The sequence below is a fragment of the Doryrhamphus excisus genome, linkage group LG5 (assembly GCF_037039965.1).
Source record: "Doryrhamphus excisus strain RoL-2023G ecotype Guam linkage group LG5, RoL_Dexc_Guam_v1.1, whole genome shotgun sequence".
NCBI classification, from domain to species: Eukaryota; Metazoa; Chordata; class Actinopteri; order Syngnathiformes; family Syngnathidae; genus Doryrhamphus; species Doryrhamphus excisus.
Window position 1 is genome coordinate 12,402,521 of NC_136361.1, and position 21,149 is coordinate 12,423,669.

The following is a 21,149-nucleotide window of genomic DNA, read 5'->3' on the forward strand; positions in this document are numbered from 1 at the left end:
ATAAAGTGTTGGTTGAGGAGCGACGCCATGCCAGACTTATCAGTGACCACAATGCCATCAAAGGGAAAATGAGGTGGGGTGAGTTTATTTTCCATAGACTTGACCGTTTTCCAGAACTTTCTGGCATCAGAGCCACAAGATGCAAATTTATGCAAGAAATGAGAAACTTTGGCTTTTCTGACTGCCTGGGTGCATTTGTTTCTACATTGCCGGAAGGCCAGCCAATCAGTAAAAGACTGGGTAGAACGGGCTTTCCGCCATAAGGTGTTTTTCTGGCGGATTAAGGCAGCCAGATCGTGGGAAAACCAAGGGCTGAAGCGATCCTTGAGTGGAGCGTGTTTCTTAATTATCTGGCCAAAAGTTGATTTGAAGTAGGACCAGGCATCATCCATAGTAAAGAAATTGCTAATTCTATCCCAGTTCGCATCAGCAACATCATGGATATTTTTTAATGATAAAATGACAGTGGTGATCTGTGAATTGTTTTTTTAAAAAGGCACATTCTTATCACATTTTTCCATTCAGATGCATTCCTGAACAGAATGTGTCAGAATTTTTTTTTTAAATTACTACTTTGTTACCATATGTTAGAAAAAAGGAATGTATTGTTTTTTTAATTTGCCAAATAAATAATAAAAAGATGATTATAGATATTTAGTAGTTGTCTTGTTTTTGTAACAAGTGGTCTGAAAAATAATTTTAAGCACCGTTCCTTGGATTGGTTTTAGCATGTTTAATAAACAAAAGGCAAACGGCCACTCATGGTCAACAGTGGGGCAGTGCTCCAGCCTGTCCAGCAGATGGTGCTGTGGTACTGTTACAGTGGCGCGTGATTCCACTGTAAAATTGATATACATAGTCTCTTAATCCTTGTCTTTGAAATGATTTCCTTTACTTTGTGCCTGTATGACTGCTAACTCTTCCTGTCCTTTCTCTGCTGTTCTTTTGTTTATTCAATTCACACACTATTATCTAAATTAAAATGTGTACAGGGTGTTGAGCTATAATTACTGTATGTGAACACATCATGGGCAAATGTGGCACGATTAAGAGTCTGTAAACACCCCTAAGACATTATTTCACTGTATTATAGAGAAACTAAAGTGGTTAAAGACAAAAAGAAAAATGTAAAGACAAAAAGAAAAATGTACCCTGCCATGGACTTTTTGTCTCTATTGAAATCCAAACTTGAACAAGCTCTTGGACTATCATCTTCCATTATGACAGATTCATTAAATCATTCAGTAGAGCGTAAAAATATAATTATTGCACTTCACTTGGCACGGGCTGACATTGCCACTGGCGCCAGCTTTTCTTTTGTATAGAATGTCGTCAAGCAATAAGCACCTGCAAGCTCACTTATGTCCTCACCCTTCATTATGAGGAGTACTTTGTGACTCACCAAGCGAGTTCTCTTACACTTACATGAAAGACATTACACGCGCTGTAGAAATTCCATCCATGCTGTTCTATGCTGCTTATCCTCACTAGCGGGGGTAGCCTATCCCAGCTGACTTCGGGCGAGAAGCGGGGTACACCCTGGACTAGTCACCAGCCAATCACAGGGCACATATAGACAAACAATGGACAATTTAGAGTCACCAATTAACCTAACATGCATGTTTTTGGAACGTGAGAGAAAACCCGAGAAAAACAGGGAGAACATGCAAACTCCACACAGAGATGCCCAAGCGGAGAATCAAACCCAGGTCTTCTGGATCTCCTGTCTGTGATTTGTGTATATTTCTGCATACATACTGGTGACACGCTGACAAACTGACATCTGTTCATGAAAGAGTTCATCTCCGAGGGAAGGCTCGGCCGTCCACAAATATTAATATTTAGCTGGAAAATGGATGTCAGGGGCCAATGTGGGCTGTGCTTCTCACACATGGTGGTGAAAGGGTGAAAGAAGATTCATGACATGACTTTAAAGCCACTTAGTTTATTAACACGACAGACTCAAATCGTTATGGTAATTCCGTTATGTGTGAGTTATCCATAAACCCTTTGTCGGATTCACCTATGAGGGTGGAGCACTGTAAAGAGACTCCTCCGCCAGTGGTCAGCGGCAGGTAGTCGTAGTCACGACATCTGCGAGTCTCCAGCCAGCGTTGACACACAGGTAAGACGTGCGCCACCAGGCTGAGCAGTAGCAGAACGCTCAGGATGGCGGTTATTGTCAGCCACCTTGACCTGAGAGGACAAAATGGAGAACAGAAGACCAAAACCTGACATTATTTTTCAAAATATCACATGGACAAGAACAGATATTCCTGAATGTTCCCTTCCCCATCTTGACCAGTGTTGCCTTTACTAATCCGCCGTACTTACATGGGGATGCCAAGAAGGCTGGCAAATGTGTTTGCACACTTACTAGCAGAAACTGTAAGAGCTTAATCTATCCATCTATCATCCATACATCTAGGCCTTTGACACTCACTGAGTCGGGTCAGAGGTATCAACCCCCAGCGTCAAAAGTGGCTCCACCAGGATACGCCCATCTGTGACAATATAAGACAAAACGCAGCCACATTTAAAAGCAATAAGCACACAAGATGATTATGACACTTGGCCACTTAAAAATGAAGGTTTATGCTTTTTTGCAATTCGTTTACATTTTTCACAGGCTGCCCCGTAGAATCCTGGAGGGCAACTGCAGTTTCCGAAGATGTGATGGCAGGAGGTGTTGTTCATGCAGGAGCAGGTTTGCTTGCAGCCGTCACCATAGAAGCCTGATGGGCACTCTGGCACAAGGAACACAATTGCAACTTGCATTTGCATGGTCTGCCATCAGTGTTGAATTAATTACAGTCCATCGAGGGTACGTGTATTAATAAGTATTACATTGACAGTGGAATGAGGGTCAGCCTGAGGAACCCAGTTGTCTTATCATGACACTTTGGACTGTGTCCAGTATCACAGTTTATCTAGAAGGTTCAACAAGCGCCCTCTAGTGGCTGTAAGTTTGTTTACCGCTAACCCCGGGCTCACACTGGTTATGCATTCCGTAAGATTGAACTGCCCGTCGTCACTTAGTCAGTATAAAATACTTGGGTATTAGTATTTCCTTCAGGCTCTTAGAGCTCTTTTATTTGAATTACATCCTCTTACTCAAGACAATAGAAGACACTCTCAGAGGCTGGAAAAATCTCCTACTACAACAAACTGGATGACAGTAAAAATTAAAATCTTACCTCAAATGACTTACTTATTTACTATGATACCCACCACTCCCAGTGATAACTGGTTCAAACTACTTAATACCACTCAGTTTTACTGGGAAAACAAAAAACCTTGCATCGCTCTCTCAACCTTACAAAACAGCAAACAACATGGAGGCCAAGATGCACCAAATTTTATCTACTATTTCTTGGCAACACAACTACAATACATGTTTTTTGGGATTAAAAAACAATACCACAACCAAGCATGGATACATTTAGAACAGAGTCAATGCTGTAACACACCCCAAAAGTTACATCTTTTCAAATCTATCACCATATCCACGACTCTGGCAGCCTGGTGGAAAACTATAAAGGTAACTGACTCCATGTAACTCCAAGAACACCATGTAAACACACACAAAATTTGGCTTCCAACCATTTTGGGCTGTTGGATCCCATTAAATCCATCAACTAGACCTTCCTAATAAATATCATAACCCCCTTTCTCTAACTATCGCTAAGAAAATCATTTTTTCACAACTGGAATAACAAAAACAGCATGTAACTCACTGGATCAATGTAATAACCAACAGACACCTCGCAGGCTCTTGGCACAGGGAACTGTCAGCAACAAAAATAACTCACACACTCACACATTAGCCACAAATGCCTCTTGTGTTTTAGTGTGCACTCACACTACTTTACGAGTATTCCATGATGCGTGACACTCACAGGAGTGTCATCTACTGCAGTAGATTGTATTTGTTTTGTTTTTTTTACAGAGTAGCGCAATTAAATTTTAACACTGTATAGACTTTATTGAGCCCATTAAATTGTTTTCAACAATAAATCACATCCACTCACAATTTAACAACCTAACAAGCTAAAACCTCTTCCTCCATTTACAAAGCCGTACTTGATGAAGTCAGGATTTTACATTTTACTAAAATGTAGTCTTTTGGCAGGGGCTGGCACCACTTTTGTCTTCATTTTTTTGTTTTAAAAACGTATCCATTGCTAGGTGTAGTTGAATGTATTCTTCGGATCTTCTGTGAGCTTGTTAAACAACTGACTGACACATTACCGCCACCATTCGGTCGGAAGCTGCATTATAACTGAGCGTCCCATGAATAACATACAGTAGCATAGCGGCTAGCCTATCTCTGGTGTCTTCAGTTGATAACCTACTACGCAGTCCCATGGCCCTCGTGGCCCACTGGTGCAAAACTCAAAGCTTTTTGAGGCCCAATAGGTCAAGCTTGAGGCCCAAGTTTGGGCTGCGGCCCTATGGTTAAGAATCACTGAGCTACTGTATTGTCACCATCAGCTCATCCTAAAGCAGGATGAGGTTTGTAAAGTACCTTGGCTGCAGTTCTGCCCTCTCCACCCAGCATCACAGACACAACCACCTGCACACATACAGTCACAGGTAGACAACATCTCAGGTAGATATCAGGGACTTTCACATGACGACATGAGGCAGTGGATGAGGAGGAATTCACGTACTGGCGGCACAGACACCATGGGCACCGCAGGAAGACTGACAGGTGGAAAAGTTACAGACGGCACCCCGCCAGCCCTCCTGGCATTGACAGAGTCCGGCCACACATTGGCCGTGTCCACTGCAGTCAGGCGGCTGGCATCGGTGCGGATGAACACATAAGATGGTGGAGACTGGCCGAGCACAGCGCCAACTTTTCTCTGGTTTTGAGCTATGAGGTTTCAAGGACACAACAAACTGACTGTGTGTGATCGTAAGAGGTACCTATGACTGATGAGACCCAACCTACCACTCATCAGAAGGGTAGCTAGCCAATGAGCCATTGGCAATGAAGGTGGAAGACCCGCCTCCATCCAGATTGATGGCGTTGATGACTCCCTTGTCCTTCAGGAAATCAGCCATCTGCCAAAGGCTCATACTGTGAAGGTATGCAATATGTTGACAAATGTTAGCATGTCACGCTTGAGTGTCTATGTGACTCTGTTATGTCTCTGTGACATCAACAAGCTATGATTGATGTTTTGTTTTTGTCAGGATGAAGCATCTTTGGTCTGAGATGGTCAAAATCATTTTGTGTATACCGGTCTTAAATGGCCACACGCCTTCGTTCAATCCCTTAAATCAAGCCTTCCAAAGGTTTTTGCTTTTAGAAAATAGACTTTGTGGTTCTCACCCTCTTTCGCTAGTCTTTCCGTCGAGATGGAACAAGATCAGCCTGCCCTGAGCATCGTGGCCCACAGCTGTCCTTGCTGAGATGACATCCGTGAACTGTTGTAATGTACCTATGAACGCAGGCAGCAAACTCAGAATTCCACAAGGCTGCTTATGTCACATTATAACCACAAGAACACGGGCTGCATCATGTACAAGATGTCGCACAAGATTGGACCAATTAACTGACCCATGCATGACTGCATGACACAAATGACGCACGTACCGGTCTCCTGTGTCTTGCCACACTCGGCCTTCAGACTGGGTTTGATGTTGACTTTACCATTTCTGACCAGCCACACCACTCCACTGATCAGCTGGACAAACGGGTTTGACAGATCCAAAACGTCTTCCTTAGACAGATACCTGCACAGACAAAGATGGTTGCAATGATGATCATTCACTTATCTAGACCACCAACTGGAAAAATAGCAAGAATTTACATTTTGCACTTTTGGATTTTAAAGGGAACCTATTATGCTCAACTTTTGTTCTATAGGAGTTCTCTATAGTGCTCTATAGGAGTTGTGGACTCCTATAGAGCAGCAACACACAATAACATGCACAGAAAAACTTTTAAGATCTTTCTGTCAGAAGTTCAAAGTCTGGGAACAGTTCAACTAATGTGACTGCACTGACTGGAACAACTGAATCTGGAAGGCAAACATACTAAGCAATTTATTCATCCTTTCATTTTCTGCTCGTAATCCAGGACAAGCCATGACAGCTCTAACCCTCTTTGCAAGGCCCTCTCAGCATGCATACAAGCATACAAGTCTAGAAACAGGTGGAGCAATAGCAGTGGCCACACCATGTGCTCTCTTGACGTCTTACCCGAACACCAGGGTACCGTCCCTCCGAATGCCAAACTGGGCATTCTGCACGCCACCGCTGTCCATCACCATCCTGCCGTCACTCACTATGTTCCCCAAACAATGGCCCGTCTTGGTGTTGAAGTAACCGGCATTCTGGGCGTACAGACACCCGGCGGCCCGAGCTGTTTCCTCCACCGTGGCCATTTTGTGAGTGCCACAGCCCCCCGGGCCACCGGGCTCCAGCACCGACACGGTCCTCAGCGGATCGCGGACCACAGTGAAGTGACCTGAAGCCAGTCAAATATACACACATAGTGGAGAATGTTGGTACTCTAAAACCAAAGAAGGAAAAACTCACTATGTGAATCTCAAGAAGTGATAATACACTGAACCTAATATTTTGTGTCATGAGAAAAATACTTTTTTGTGGTCTTTAAACCTGAAGAATTATTATCACCAGGCACATATGTATGGATTTTTAAATATCTAAAAAAGTAGTATTTGGTCTTACCGCTCACAAATTGTTTTTTCAGACGGGACGCAAACACCTTGGACTCAACCACCGGCAGCCTGCTCTGGTTGTTGGAAGGCCAGCTCTCATGGGTGCCGTGGCCATGGACGAAGCGCTTACAGTCCAAGGATTGCTGGTGACCGTCACCTGTCATCGCTGACTCCCTGAAAGGGAGGGGACAAATTAGTAGAATTTAAAAAATGTTCAATAAAAAAATGCTCTATTAAAAAAATTAGGCACCTTTTCAATTGTGCTATTGAAAATGTTACCAATATTACCAAATTACCAGTCCAACACACTTATGCATCTACATGAAGTGTCTCCTTATGCCTACACTTATTCTATATTCTTTTTCCACTTTTCTGACCTATAAATATAGTTAGAACATAAAAACTTAAGAGTTTCAGAAAATGAGGTTTGCACATTTGGAAGTGAGCCCTGAAAGAAGTTTGGAATAGCTCAAAACGCTCTGTTTGATAAGCTCTCTGCCTTCCCCCAAGCTCTGCTTTCCCAAGCACTCCTTCTCTGGTTACGTTGCAAGCAATGGCAAAAGAAATGCATTTTCATTCGTCAACGGCATTTCACGCTGGACTGTTTTATGAACATGGACCACCAGCTGGACTAGCCGACAAACTTGCTGAAGCCTCTGCAACATTACTTGGTCGTGTGGAAGAGTCAGAACAGCAAGCAGTAAGTAACAATTTATCAGTGTCCTAACTGTGTTTATTTTGTGCAAGTCATGGAGCAAAAGCGCTTGTCTGGGTAGCATTATAGAGTGTGCATTCAGGCCTTTCCCCACCACAATTAGTGGCTCTACCCAAGGTTTTTAAACACTCAGGAGTTCCGCAAAACACATTATACACTGTAAACAATTGCGTGTCTTGACAGCGTGTCTCCAAGAAGACGGATATGATGGTCCAGAAGAGGTCTTCCACAGTGAATACACATGTCTCCACACTACTGAAGAACCTCATGGACTTTGAATGGGACTTCATATAGGTCAGTGAGCTCTCTCTTGTCTCATGCTCTTATGTTGTTCTGACTGACATTGCCACATCAAACCATAAAATACTTACTGATATGATCTGCTTTATAAGCATGTCATGTTATTGTACATCTCTGAGTTATTTTGTTTGTTGTTTTAGAGCATTGACGAACAGGGAGACGAACAATGTGATGTTCATCTCTCCCTGACTGAATAATCTTTGCTTTGAATCAGGACTGTCGACACCTGCTCAGACGAAGATAAACTTGCACCTTGCAGAACTCTTTAAGAGGTAAAACACAAGCCTCACAGGACTCTATTGAGGTAAAGAACAAGCCTACCTCACAGAACCATACTACTTTATCAAGCGTCTACGTCACAGAACTCTTTTAAGAGGTCTCGTTTTCCCCCAAATGTTGCCATTGATGCATATTTAAGTTATATAAGTTCTTACTGAGATGCTGTATATTGATGTTGATGAATGTTGATGTTGATTGATGTTGAACATGAATTGATGTTTTGTATATATAACTGCTTTTTGATAAAACATGTGTGTACCTCACAGGACTATTTGAAGTTGGAAAAACACCAGCATACCTACAGTTTTCTTCAAACATTTTGCAATTTATGAATATTTTCATCAAGTTCTTGCTGATGTTTATTTTCAATTGTCTTGGAAAAGTGTGTTTTCAAGCTGTTCTTACTGATACATGACTGTTGAGATTGTAGATATTCTAAAGTGTTAAACATAGTCACTGTATTATATCTGTCTAGAGTAAAAATGTAATGTAACCACAGCTCCAGGTACCAAAATACAGAAATGTACTGTATTCCACTATAACAGTAATGAGCTGTAAAGTAATATCACAGTATGAGTACTATAACATGACGGTAAAATACAGGCGTCTGTGCTGCCAGCAGTTTACCGTTATTTTACGGAAAAATTTGTTACAGTGTACGTTACTGATGCTGTAGAAAACCTAACAATACTAAATACTAAAGCTCCAGTCTCTACTTCCGGATCGGATTCGTGAGCCAACACATATGACTGTATGTTAAAAGCTGACATTTCAAAAAGATAAATCATCATTTATTTCCTATACCGTTTATCAACTCCTACAAAGTTAGCGGCACAAACCAGAAGTCCTTCTAAGCGCACGGGAGTGTGACCAAAAATATCAAGGCCGGTTTCAATAAAAAGCACGAAATCCAAAGAAATGCAGATGAATAGGTGCAGATTCTGGAAGAACTAAAATGTTTTTTGTGCTGGTTATCGTGTGTAGCTGCTCCATAGGAGTCCACAACTCAATACAAAGGGCCAAAGAGTGAGTATAATAGGTCCTCTTTAACATAAAAAACTGCCAGGTGGAATGTAGAAAGGTAGACTAAAAACCTAAAATTGTCAATACTAAAATAGTGTGGAAAGTTATTTGTAACTTAAAAGTAGAAACATTCCTGGAATCTGAAAAATACAAAACATTGTGCACAAAAAACAAACACACGCAACGGGAAAATGCTGCAATCACATCAACACTGCAGTTTCACACTCCACTTAAAATTCCAAAAAACACCCAAAGCCCAAACGCCACTGTGTGACAGAAAGTGCAACGACTTCACAAACAAAATGTCTTCAAAGACTTGGGGGGCTGTCCCGAAGAAAGGTGGTGCAAGAAAAGGTAAATTTTTTTGATGTTTTCAGTGGGTGTAAAAACTAGTTGTGCAATTACACTGTCAAATGATATGTCTTAAATATTTAAAAGGGCAAATACCTCCGGTCTGGCTACCAACAAGGGCTGCAACGAACAATATAATAACCGATTAATCGGTTGATTATTTTTTTCAATTAACCCATTAATTGGATTTTAAAAAATTACATTTTTAATTTCTATAATCAGAAATGGAAGATTTCAATTGACATAGCAAATAAGTGAACAAATACCAAGTTAAATAAAAAAAAATCAAAATGTTTGTCAAATAGCTTCAGTAAAACAATAAATGTACACAAAAACACAATCATGATAACTTTCTAAGTCAATTAAGCTGAAGCTTTGTTGTTTCAATTCAGGATCAATTAGTTATAATCATCCAATAATCAATTAGTAATCAGTTAAGCCGGGGGTCGGCAACCCGCAGCTCTAGAGCCGCATGCGGCTCTTTAGCACCGCCATAGTGGAACAGAGGATTAAACGTTTCTGACCAGTCATGTCCAAAAACAGAAGTCAAATTAAACGGGTAAGAACACAATCCTGTCATAGGCACATATCTAGTAACAAAGTGGCTGTTTTTATAAAGTGATTTCTGATTTTCGTCAGTATATATTTGGAATGACACTTAGGGATATTATCGTGTTTTGTTGCTTGGGTCCGAGTGTTACAGGCCTTGGACAGCAATGTAGGTGAATTTGCATGACCTTGGAACCAGGAAGTTCGTCCGGTCCAGTTAGTCCGGTGAAATGCCTTGAGGCTGGAATGTTAAAATAAAGTTGGTTGGACACAAACGGTAACAACATCCTTCTCTGCTGAAGTCAGGTCACCCTTACTACGGTTCGGAGCTGAATAACACTGACAAGTTAACACGAGTATAGCTACGTTGGTTGCATGTCAAAAGAGAAGAGGACAGCTGCTGCGTTTTACCCTTGCAAAAACTTGCTTGGCATTTGCACAGAAATCAAACTTAAACTGTATTAATTTGATTTTATATACTTTACCTTTTCAAAAGGATGCCGTTTTATTTTTATAAATGCAGGCTGCGTTTTATTGCACTCTGTTTGTTGCCCAGATAAGGGGCATGTTATGCACGTTCTATTTTGTTGTCGTTTTTTCGAATCCGCAAAATAAAAATGCCATCAAAAATCTGATTTCTTTATTGCATTTCTTTAATTTAATCAAAGCAATGAAACATAATTTATTATTGTAATGAGGTTAAACTTGAGGCGGCATCGTACAACAGAGTAGTCATGTGGTGCGTCATTCCCTGCAGGATGGGCGACAGGGAAAATGTTTAATCATGAAGGCTCATTATGTATTTGTAACCAATTTAGTAATTTTGGTAGTAGGCTAATATAGCTAAAATAGATACATACAGCATGTGTTGCATTCATTGTGAGGCTTATATAAGGCTTTGCATTTCTTGCGGCCCCATACACATTTGTGTTTTGTTTTTTTTGGTCCAATATGGCTCTTTCAACATATTGGGTTGCCGACCCCTGAGTTAGAAGAAGCAAAAATGTCCATCACTGTCAAAAGCTGATTTGTATGAATATTAAAACACAAAGATAATAGGTCTGCTTTCATGGATGACTAAGAAAAGAAAAAAATATTCACATTTCGGAGGCTGAACTCAGAGGATATTTACATATTTCAATCAAAAAACGATCAACGGATAACCAAAATAGTGTTATACAGTTTATTTATACTGATTTATAACCCTCAACCTAATAGTAACATATTGTTGTATTGTTTTATCATCTTCTTTGATTGTTTCGGAACTTCCTTTGGACATGTGGAATTGCCAATTGTAATATGTGACGTATGTCTGGGTAAAACAGTCCAAACAAAATTAACCCATAAAGTTAAAGTTGTTTATTGCTACGGCTATTGCGGCTAGTTACACCGTCGACTAAAGACTTCCGTTATCAGTGAAGAGTTAAGAGTTAAAATCTATGTCGCCTGAAATGTGGAAGTGCAGGAGTTGATCGGAAGAATTGAAAAAATAAAATAAATCCTTTGTGAGGAGAACGATGAGAAAAACATACACACCTCAAAACATTTTTTATAAAATAAATAGATTAAACCCCGGATCTTTAACTCCATAGTTTAATAAAAAGTTGTGCAAACGCTGAGCAGCTAACAAGCACCTAGTCTCGTACCGTTAGCTCGGCGGACTTACGTGGGGGGAGTGAGGATGGACGGCCGGGCAAAGAGACCGAACAGAAGCCACAAAAGCAAATCCTTCATCAAGCCTTCTGACATGAGAGCTTGTTGTCTGAACTGTCATATTATCCTCTCTGAGTGAACCATTACTTTTTTATTCCACGCCTATGCTGGAAACTCAACCGTTTCCGGTTACACCTTACAAAATAAAAGTCTCGATACTGACACTCATCAGAAGATGACTACGAAAATGAAGGCACTGAATTTTGCACATTATGCTCACTGGACGGAAGGTAGTCGTGGTCACTTCTTACAAATGCCTACCATAATCACTTCAACCACATACTTAAACTTATTGATTTTTTGTGTTATTTTACATTTGGACCTGCCTTAGGCATACGACAAATACCAACACGTATTTTAATTTGACATGTGGTTACGGAAACCACACCAACAACATTGAGCACGTGATCTTTTTTTGCATGACTGCACCGAATCCTAGCCACCTTTATTGGCAAACAATGAGTGAAAACTAGACTAACAGGTCTAATTAAGATATTAGTGCTGTATTTTTTTGGTATGTGTTTTTATGGTGTTTTAGTTCAGGGGTTTTAAAGTGTGGCACAGTGAACCTACCCTCAGAGAACACAATGAACACTGGTTTTCTGCAGACTACACATCACTTATTTTTGATGGTAACCCTAACTGGAGCCACTTTTGAAAAATGCTTTGTGTCGGTTTTTGACTCAAGGGCGGATTCCTACATACTTCGAAGATGAACAGTTTCACCCTCTGGGTGAAAATGTTGACAAATGTTTCACAACGACAAAAAATATCAAGTAAGCTTGACCTGGTTGGTTGTCAACAAAAATGGAGAAGACCCGTGCATTTCCTCCATGACTGCTCTAAGGACAGCAACAAGAGAAATGTAGACACAAGATCACATGAACACAAGTACATTCATAAAGGTTGACACACAGAATTTGCCAATAAAACATGCACGTGATGTACACAAATAATGACATTATCTTGTTGTGTTCATAACATGAAGTCAAAGTCAAATCTTTCCACTTTGTGAAAAATGTTTGACTTTACATTCAGATATTTACAAACAAATGTATACTATACTTAATTAATCAATACTTACTATTGATTCTCTCAGCTTTGCTGCCGTAATGTTGACTTTTGTAAGGGCTGTACAGAAGCGCGCAAAGAATGTTGGGATATGATTGGCCACAAAGGTCGGTTTGAATGCAAGACTTGTCGCCCCTAGGTGGCGGTATCAACCTGAACCATCTATCGGTAGAAGAAGAAAAAGCAGGAAGTAAGATGGCAGCATGTATAAGTGTCAAACATGGACTATCGTTTGGTAAACACTCGTTGTTTTTCACTGTCCAAAGAAAAACAACCCCTGGCAGTGCGTGTGCTCAAAGACCGGTCGAATTTCGGAGTGTGAGAGCCACAGCCAGTGCGACGGTTCAACATAACGAGAAGTTCTGTTTGGAGCTGGTCAGGTGGGCTAACCATCCAAGCTAGCTAAATTCTCCCGCTATTTAAAGCTGATACATGACAGGAGACATCGGCTGTACAGCTGTCATGAAAACAAATAGTAACTATGGAAAAAACAAACAAATAGCATCTTCTTCATCTCGGTATGTGCTCTTTCTCTGGCGACACTGTACCTCAGGTCCAGGGACAACGAGGGTTTTGTGTGCTCCCTTCTGCTGCCAGAGGGGGCGCGCCGCGCCGCTCTAGCTTTGAGAGCCTTCAATGTGGAGCTAGCACAGGTAAGTAGTTTAACACCTGGACTTGAGTGGCATTTGTTTTTATACGGTATTAAAACAAATTATATGGCTGTTGTAGCATTACAAGTGAGAGTTTTATTTTTTTCATGTATTGAGTGTTATATACTCTCACTGCTGTATTATTATGATTTTACAGTCAGGTGTTACATTAACGTGCAGTGTCTGTGCTTTTTCTCCACAAGGTGAAGGACTCTGTCTCACAGAAGAGCCTTGGTTTAATGCGAATGCAGTTTTGGAAGACAGCCATAGAAGACATCTACAGAGACAAACCTCCAAACCAGCCAGTCAGTAACGAGCTGTGGAGGGTAAATACCAACACTTGTTATAGGAGTTGATAATAAACAAATAAAGTCTTCTGGCTGGAATCACCATATACAATCACGTCTGCCTGAGCTTGTTTCGTAAACAGAGCAGCAGAGCTTGGGGGAGGGCAGAGAGCTTACAGCCACGCTCGTATAAGAAAGCTCCTCTGTGACATCGCAAAGGGGCAGTTTTACCACACTTGTTGAAACCCAGCGTTCCGTGCCATCCCAGTCTTCTTTCAGGGCTCACTTCCAAATGCGCAAACCTCATTATCTAAAACTTTGGCATCATTTAACACGAGAATACAACATTCTAACTGCATTCATAGGTCAAAAAAGTGGAAACAAGCGTAATAGGTCCTCTATAATATGCACTCACCACATTAGGTGCAAAATTGAATGAGTCTGGTTTGTTGTTTTTAACTTTTGATTGACATTGTGCATGATGTTCTGCAGGCCGTGAGGAGGCATAAGCTGACAAAGAGATGGTTGACGAGGATCGTAGCAGAGAGGGTAAGGCTCACTGTTCATCACCTTTTTAGAGAAAAGCATGTTGTGCAACATTCAGCAGTTGGACATGTGATTGTAAAATATTTATAGAAGGTCAAATGAATCAAAATTGTGAAAGTTATATTTTATATTAATCCTGAAATTTCACCTGACATCCAATAGCTGCAACTTTTTGTAAGTTGCGTAGACGGTAGATCACACACACATTTGTGATTCAGCATTCCCCCCTTAAATGTGTCGATTTTTGGTTTGAAAAAATTGTAATGTATTTTTTTTTCTGAAAGACTCCATATATTTAACTCAATGGCATTTTGTGTGGAAAAACACAAGCAGAAGAAGAAGGTAAATCTGCTGTTGAAATGTTAGTTGTACTTTACTTTTATTGACAATGTGTTTAAATATTGAAAAGCAGAAAAGAATAACCTCCTGTTAATTCTACCTGAAGTATTGTTGGTTCAAATAAAATGTGAATGCATTTGCCATTAATTGTTCTTTACTTGTTTGTTGATATCCAAAATTAATTTATGATTCCTTACAAAAAAAATAACAGGAATCTATTGAATTTATCAATCTATTCTGGCTAGAAAGTTACTGAATCGATTTAAATATACGGAATTGTTTCAAATCATATCATTCTAAATGAACCAATATCGTCCTTGAATCATATCAGCATCCATGAATCACAATACAAATCAAATTGTTATTAAAAGGAATCATTACACCCCAATCACTGTTTTTCCAAAATATATTAATTGGTAAATCATGCTGTATCATGGTGGAATCTGGCCTATTTTTATTTCAACAATTTACAGTTCATGTATACAGGATTCTAATAATAGCTGTATTTAAAAGGTCGTCAACAGGCTTCCTATGCTCTAAGTCCAAAAATAGTTCATTTATAAATAAGGACTCCTACTGAGGGAAAATTCACTGAACACGGTCGTAACCCTTACGAAAGTATGGATTTACTGGATATGCAGTTTGTATAAATGTACTGTGTTTATTATGTTTTTATTGTGCGGCATGTCAGGAAAAGGATCTGGATGACAGACCATACAGAAACCTGCAGGAGCTGGAGTCATACGCTGAGAACGCACACTCGTCGCTCTTGTATCTGCTCCTGGAGTGTTTAGGTGAGAATGTCTAACAGGGGCCAAACAAAGTGGTTGTGGCGCGTTATGACCCATGTGGAAAATGACTTTCTCTGTCTTCTTGTGTGGATACCTGTCTGTGTACTGTACCTGGTGGTTGCTAGGGGTGAAAGACGTCCATGCAGACCATGCAGGGAGTCACATTGGGAAGGCGCATGGCATTGTGACGTGTCTGAGAGCCACTCCTCATTACAGCAGCCGGCGCAGAGTTTACCTGCCCATGGACATCTGCATGCTGGTAAGGAGACTATCTCAATGCCAGTGTGGCACGCCACTTACAAACATAAGGTTCACATTTTATGATTTGGTGTTATACACCAGCACAATGGATTTGAAATAAACAGGATTATGACAGGTATTAGAAATACTGAGAACTACTTGAAATGTAATATTGTTCTTTTCCATGTTTGAAACTGCTTGGATGCTTGGATACTGCGGTTCCTTGGGGCTGGAATTTGTGAAATGCATACCTGTGGCATAATAACCTGCTTTAACCAATGAATGTCAGCCGCGGCTTGAGGTCGTTTGAAGTAGTCAGCCATCTACTCTTGCAAGACATCCCATGTATGGCCCGAGACCGCCTTACCTGTTTTGATACAAACACTCAAACAGAGCCGACGATGATGACAAAGTGTACGACATGAAGGTCGTTTCCCTTACATTGCCATGCCTGTAAAAAAAAATCAAACAGTGCAGGCTGCGTGCTGCAACACAATGCTGCACGCGATCGCATTGCAAAAAAATGGACAAATCCTTGTGTGTGTCTGCAGCACGGCGCTTCCCAGGAGGACTTCATCCGTGGTAGCCGCGAGCAGAACGTCCGGGATGTGGTGTACGACATCGCTAGTCAGGCTCACGTTCATCTGCAGAATGTCAGTACCAACACAACAATAATTAATTTTCTACTGCTTATCCTCATGAGGGTCGCGTGGGGTGCTGGAGCCTATCCCAGCTGTCTTCGGGCGAGAGGCGGGGTGCACCCTGGACTGATCGCCAGCCAATCATAAGACACATATAGACAAACAACCATTCACACTCATATTCATACCTATGGACAATTTGGAGTTGCCAATTAACCTAGCATGTTTTTGGAATGTGGGCGGAAACCGGAGTCCCAGAAGAAAACCCACTTATGCATGGGGAGAACATGCAAATTCCACACAGAGAGGGGCGAGGGTGGAATTGAACTTGGGTCTCCAAGCTGTGAGGCCTGGACGCTAGCCACTCAACCGCCATGCAGCCCATAATAAATAATAATGAACAGAAAATTATGGTCTGACTGTAGATGAAAGACATTTAGCCAAATGCGCTTCCCTGATGTGAACTAACACGCTGTAGCATCACTCACTCATACTGTATGACCGATAGAGACCTATAGAAGAGGCTAACCCACATCCTTCATCACGTTAATGGGAGGTTTATTTAGTGCTGGAAGCTAGTTTAACAAAGATAGTTGGATGTTTTTTGCCATATTTCTCCAGACTGCCTTACTACATGTCTAGTGTTTTTTTTTAAATATTTTTTTAACCGAATGCTTGCACCTACAGTGTCTATGGCCAGCTTATATCAACATTAATTGGTGACTGTGTTCCCTTGACATCATTAACCAACTCCCTCCCCATTATTGAGCTCCGAGGCGAGGAAGATTGCATTATATCTTGTATTTCTTCCATTTATGAATTATTCTAACAATAGTGGTCTCTTTTTCACCAAGGTTCTTGTTAATGGTCTTGAGCCCATTCAGTCTTGTTCAGGTCTTGTCCTTGACACCCTTTGAGAGCTCTTCAGTCTTGCTCATGGTGGTGGAGAGGTTAGAATGGAAGAGTTTGTGACAGGTCGCTTTTATCTACATAATGAGTTGAGATGTTTTTTTTCCCTTGATCTTGTTTGAATTTGGTCTCTTGCAAAAAAAAAGTTACCTTTTTTTTAAAAAGTCAGGACCGTTTATCTGTTCACATCTACTTGGTTAAAAGCATTGTTATTGTATTACCTAACTTTTGGTATGAGCATTATCATCTTTGTAAAGGCATGATGTTTGTTTTGGATCTAATTAGACAGGTGTTCCTAATGTATGACATGTGGTGTGTTTTTATTTATTTATATATTTAAACTGGTTATTCCCTTCAGTCCTGTATATTTGACGTTGTTCACAGCTGTCTATAAGACGCACATTGGCTATGGTGATTAGCATCAAAGTGTCAGTATGGAGGTTATTACAGAGGTTGTTGTCCGAAAACACAGCATATTGTGTCTTATTCTTGATTTCTACCTCCAGGCACGATCATTTGGCCGCAGCATCCCAGCAGCTGCGACTGCAGCCTTCCTCCACACGGTAAGTCATGGCGCAGCAACTTGTGATTGCTGCTTAATGATACAAACGTTTGTCTTGGTAGTGAAAAGGTTTACAAGTGTCAGAATTGTCCTTGAAAGGTTTTTGAGTAAATGCATGACTCAAAAATCATTTCCCTATCATTTCCCCACTTTCAATGAGTGCTGCATGGGAATTTGGTGTATATACTGTATGCATTGGATATGCTCCATATGCTGTGCGGAGAGGTGCCAGCGCAATAGGGGGAAAATTATTTTGACTCAGCATTTTCTGAGGCACCAAGTCACCAGGTCTCCAAATGGAACACCCTTGCAATGCCTATCCTGTGTTAGAATACTTTGTTCATGTAGTATCATTGTCAAATTTGAAGTGGGGAAATTAGGTAAGGACTCAAGATATGGCCCTGTTGGGTTTTTCAGTCCATAACACCAAACTGGTTATTTTAAAATATATTGGCCAAACCTAAACAAAATCCTTCTTCTCTGACATACCATATGTATTGGATCCCGAATCCGATCCGGATTCCAGAAGCTGCATACTGGCCCATGTTCACAATGTTGAGGTCGCTTGCGAGCTGATGGAGAATGCATATTTCCTACCGCTAAAAGCCATGTGGCTGTATCACGTGTAAAAGTGTAGGATTTTCACACAGCAATGGGACCCCCGCTGTGGTGTCATGTACACGTGAGAAGAAACCTGAAAGGTACTCCACGTGTTCTCTGTCAACCCGCTGAAAATTTAATTAACATGAATTGTAGGCTTGACTGAGTGCCGTCTGAATCGACAGGGGAATATATCTGAGAGATGCAATAAAAAAAAAAAAAATGTAACCTCAACCTCACCTTTAATTAGAACTTTAATGGAGAAAAGTTGGTGCCTAAACACAAACAGAACAATTATCCCACTGTTCACTAGGATACAGTGAAGTCTGTGAGGCAAGACAATATTTTATATTTGAAAAATCACATGGCACACCACCACACAAAAATGGCACGCTGGATACACAAGTTAATTAACATATTTTACAAACTATAAGTTTGCTCCTGCATACAAGTAAAATTAGTAAAAAAAAAAAAGACTAAAAAACATATAAATCACACTTGACTCATTTAATAAAAAATTCCACTAAAAAAAGACCAAGGATAGGGATTTAATCTGGAAAGTCATGTAATTCAACTACACAATTTAACAACTACTTAGCTGACAGGAAGCAGTACGTAAAGCTAGGAGAATACACATCTCCATCTGCAAGTTCATATATTACGTGCAAAGTACCCCAGGGGTCAATACTGGGGCCAAAACTGTTCAACTTGTACATCAATGATATCTCCAAAGTCATGAAAGACTTAAAGCTGGCATTATTTGCGGATGATACCACTGCTTTTTGTTCCGGAGAGAGTACAGACAAAATCATTAGAAAGGTCAGAGAAGAAATGGTCACACTAAAAAGATGGTTTGATGATAGTAGATTGTCCTTGAAGTAAAACTAAAATAATGCTTTTTGGTAACAGCAGAAAGGACACGTGCCAACAAATACAAATAGACGGTGTGGACATTGAAAGGGTGAAGGAAAATAAATTTCTGGGGATCATAATAGATGAAAATATGAGCTGGAAGCCTCATATTCCAAATATACAACATAAGGTGGCAAGAAACATTTCAATATTGAACCAAGCAAAATTTGTTCTCAATCAGAAATCACTCCACACTTATTGCTCTCTGGTTCTACAATATCTTACTTATTGCGTGGAAATATGGGGTAATAACTATAAAAGCAATCTTCACTCGCTAAATGTACTGCAAAAAAGGTCAGTAAGGATAATTTATAATGCCGCCTACAGAGAACATTCTAACTCCTTATTTCTAAAATCAAATCAGATGGAGGGGTAGGATTTAATAAGCTTTGCTTCTTCCTACTCCTTTTGGACATGTGGAAATGTGAACTGATCATGTGATGCACTCAATTGTAATCTGATGCATGCTCAAATGAAATAAAACCATTACCATTACACAGTAATACATAGAACAACAGGCTGAATGGGTGTTCAGTATTTTCATGTAACACCTAAACGGTTATCCAGCGACACAACAGGATAAACAACATACCCGAGAGGCTAAATTAACACCAGTTAACAGCAAGTCCAACAAGCAAGTTACCCTTAAGTAAGTTCACCAAGCTCCCGATCTCAAATCACATGACTGGATGCCATATACTGTAGTTGTCACAAGGTTAGAGCGCTCCCTCATGGCGGCTGAAAGTAACATTCACTCCTTGGCTCATGTCAGTCAGTATGAATTAACATTCACAAACATGTTAAATTTTCTCCATATATTTGATATTTAAGTCGCACCTGACTATTAAGTCGCAGGACCAGCCAAACTATGACAAAAAGTGATAGCCCGTGAAACAAACACAACACAGAGCAGAAAACACACTCTTCATCTTGTGTGGTGTGTATGCTGCAGGTGGTGTTGGAGGATTACCTGCAGAGGGTGAGGAAAGCAGATTTTGACGTCTTCCACCCGAGCCTGCAAAAAAGAAATCCCCTGCTCCCCATTCAGCTGTACCTGCGTTCCTGGAAGAAGACCTACTGACTCTTTTCTAGAACGTTCTGCTGGTGCAAGTAGACTTGAAGAAAGACATTTACAGTAGGTAACAGTTGGTTGTATAACTGTTATTTGGTAAGTAAAAGGTTACTCTTTGTGCTGCTGGTATGACTTGCAAACACAGAAGTCCATAACCTCTCAAGTATACATTACAAAGATCTTCGATCAACACCAAGATTGAGATGAAATGAATGCTTATTGTTCAGAATATCCAGAATATTCATCCAGAATACTGGATACAGCTGTGTGTCAGTTTGTAACATTTCCTTCAGCAAAAAAAAAAAATCTCTGACAAATTTTTGTCACTAAAACAGATCTATCTTGTTACTTGACGTGACTGAAAGAAGGCACACAAGAGGGTCAAAATGTTAGTAACAGTACAGTTGTACACCACAGGCATAAGATCATAAAATAACATTTGCTTTCCTGTTTGCATCCATTCTTCAACATCTACTGCAAGAGAAGAAGGATCACATCTGTACATAAGTGAACATTAAAAGTGAACTACACTCGCATTGTGGGCATCGTTTCCTTACATAACGCCACCCTGCTATCTTAAGGCGGCACGTGTTGCAGTGCATGCTGCATATTTCATGAAGTTAATCTTTTATGATGCAAAAACATAAGTATCACATAGAAAAGGTGCCTTGTGTTGAAGGCAAACTGCTTTCCTTCTCAGTGCGTGTTTGCTGAAACCTTTCCACAGAAGAAGTCACGTCTTCTCAGAAAGAATCGTGTCTTAAAGTGTTTTTAAGCAAATGCACGCACAAAGCAGATCAAAGTGGTTATTTTGAGGCGGTGAGGCTCGGGGGCAATGGACAGATTCCTCGTTAAAGGAATCATTTCCTCGTTAAAGGAATCATTTTGCTGTAAGAGTCCCCTC

At 40.5% G+C, this 21,149-nt stretch overlaps 2 protein-coding genes across 4 annotated transcripts; one reads left to right on the forward strand and one right to left on the reverse strand.

The window, feature by feature from the left end:
- Positions 1-1,917: 1,917 nt before the first annotated feature.
- Positions 1,918-12,858, reverse strand: nagpa (N-acetylglucosamine-1-phosphodiester alpha-N-acetylglucosaminidase). Of its 2 annotated transcripts, none has more exons than XM_058053688.2 (11): positions 12,710-12,858; positions 6,706-6,869; positions 6,214-6,481; positions 5,606-5,745; positions 5,342-5,450; positions 4,958-5,086; positions 4,674-4,879; positions 4,529-4,576; positions 2,619-2,747; positions 2,444-2,504; positions 1,918-2,196 (listed from the first exon to the last, which is right to left on the reverse strand). In XM_058053688.2, exons 2-11 carry the CDS (start codon positions 6,857-6,859, stop codon positions 1,971-1,973), a joined length of 1,470 nt encoding a protein of 489 aa, XP_057909671.2. In that variant the 5' UTR covers positions 6,860-6,869; positions 12,710-12,858; the 3' UTR covers positions 1,918-1,970. The 2 variants fall into 2 exon arrangements, with proteins under 2 accessions (XP_057909671.2, XP_057909670.2); XM_058053687.2 differs by lacking the exon at positions 12,710-12,858 and adding an exon at positions 11,579-11,746.
- ndufaf6 (NADH:ubiquinone oxidoreductase complex assembly factor 6) lies at positions 12,792-20,781 on the forward strand. 2 transcript variants are annotated; one of them, XM_058053690.2, is made up of 10 exons: positions 12,792-12,886; positions 12,963-13,076; positions 13,250-13,349; positions 13,550-13,672; positions 14,126-14,182; positions 15,210-15,312; positions 15,435-15,568; positions 16,101-16,202; positions 17,606-17,662; positions 20,126-20,781. In XM_058053690.2, exons 4-10 carry the CDS (start codon positions 13,586-13,588, stop codon positions 20,252-20,254), a joined length of 669 nt encoding a protein of 222 aa, XP_057909673.2. In that variant the 5' UTR covers positions 12,792-12,886; positions 12,963-13,076; positions 13,250-13,349; positions 13,550-13,585; the 3' UTR covers positions 20,255-20,781. The 2 variants fall into 2 exon arrangements, with proteins under 2 accessions (XP_057909673.2, XP_057909672.2); XM_058053689.2 differs by having other exon boundaries at positions 12,827-13,076.
- Positions 20,782-21,149: the final 368 nt, after the last annotated feature.

Excerpts from the sequence above, each read along its gene's own strand:
- ndufaf6 (XM_058053689.2), top strand. The coding sequence starts at position 12,892 with ATGGCAGCATGTATAAGTGTCAAACATGGACTATCGTTTGGTAAACAC. Across the intron at positions 14,183-15,209 it reads CGAGGATCGTAGCAGAGAGG|GAAAAGGATCTGGATGACAG; the intron begins GTAAGGCTCACT and ends GCGGCATGTCAG. Across the intron at positions 15,313-15,434 it reads TCTGCTCCTGGAGTGTTTAG|GGGTGAAAGACGTCCATGCA; the intron begins GTGAGAATGTCT and ends GGTGGTTGCTAG.
- nagpa (XM_058053687.2), bottom strand. The coding sequence starts at position 11,661 with ATGTCAGAAGGCTTGATGAAGGATTTGCTTTTGTGGCTTCTGTTCGGT. Across the intron at positions 6,870-11,578 it reads TCCATCCTCACTCCCCCCAC|GGAGTCAGCGATGACAGGTG; the intron begins GTAAGTCCGCCG and ends CCTCCCTTTCAG. Across the intron at positions 5,451-5,605 it reads TGGCAAGACACAGGAGACCG|GTACATTACAACAGTTCACG; the intron begins GTACGTGCGTCA and ends CTGCGTTCATAG.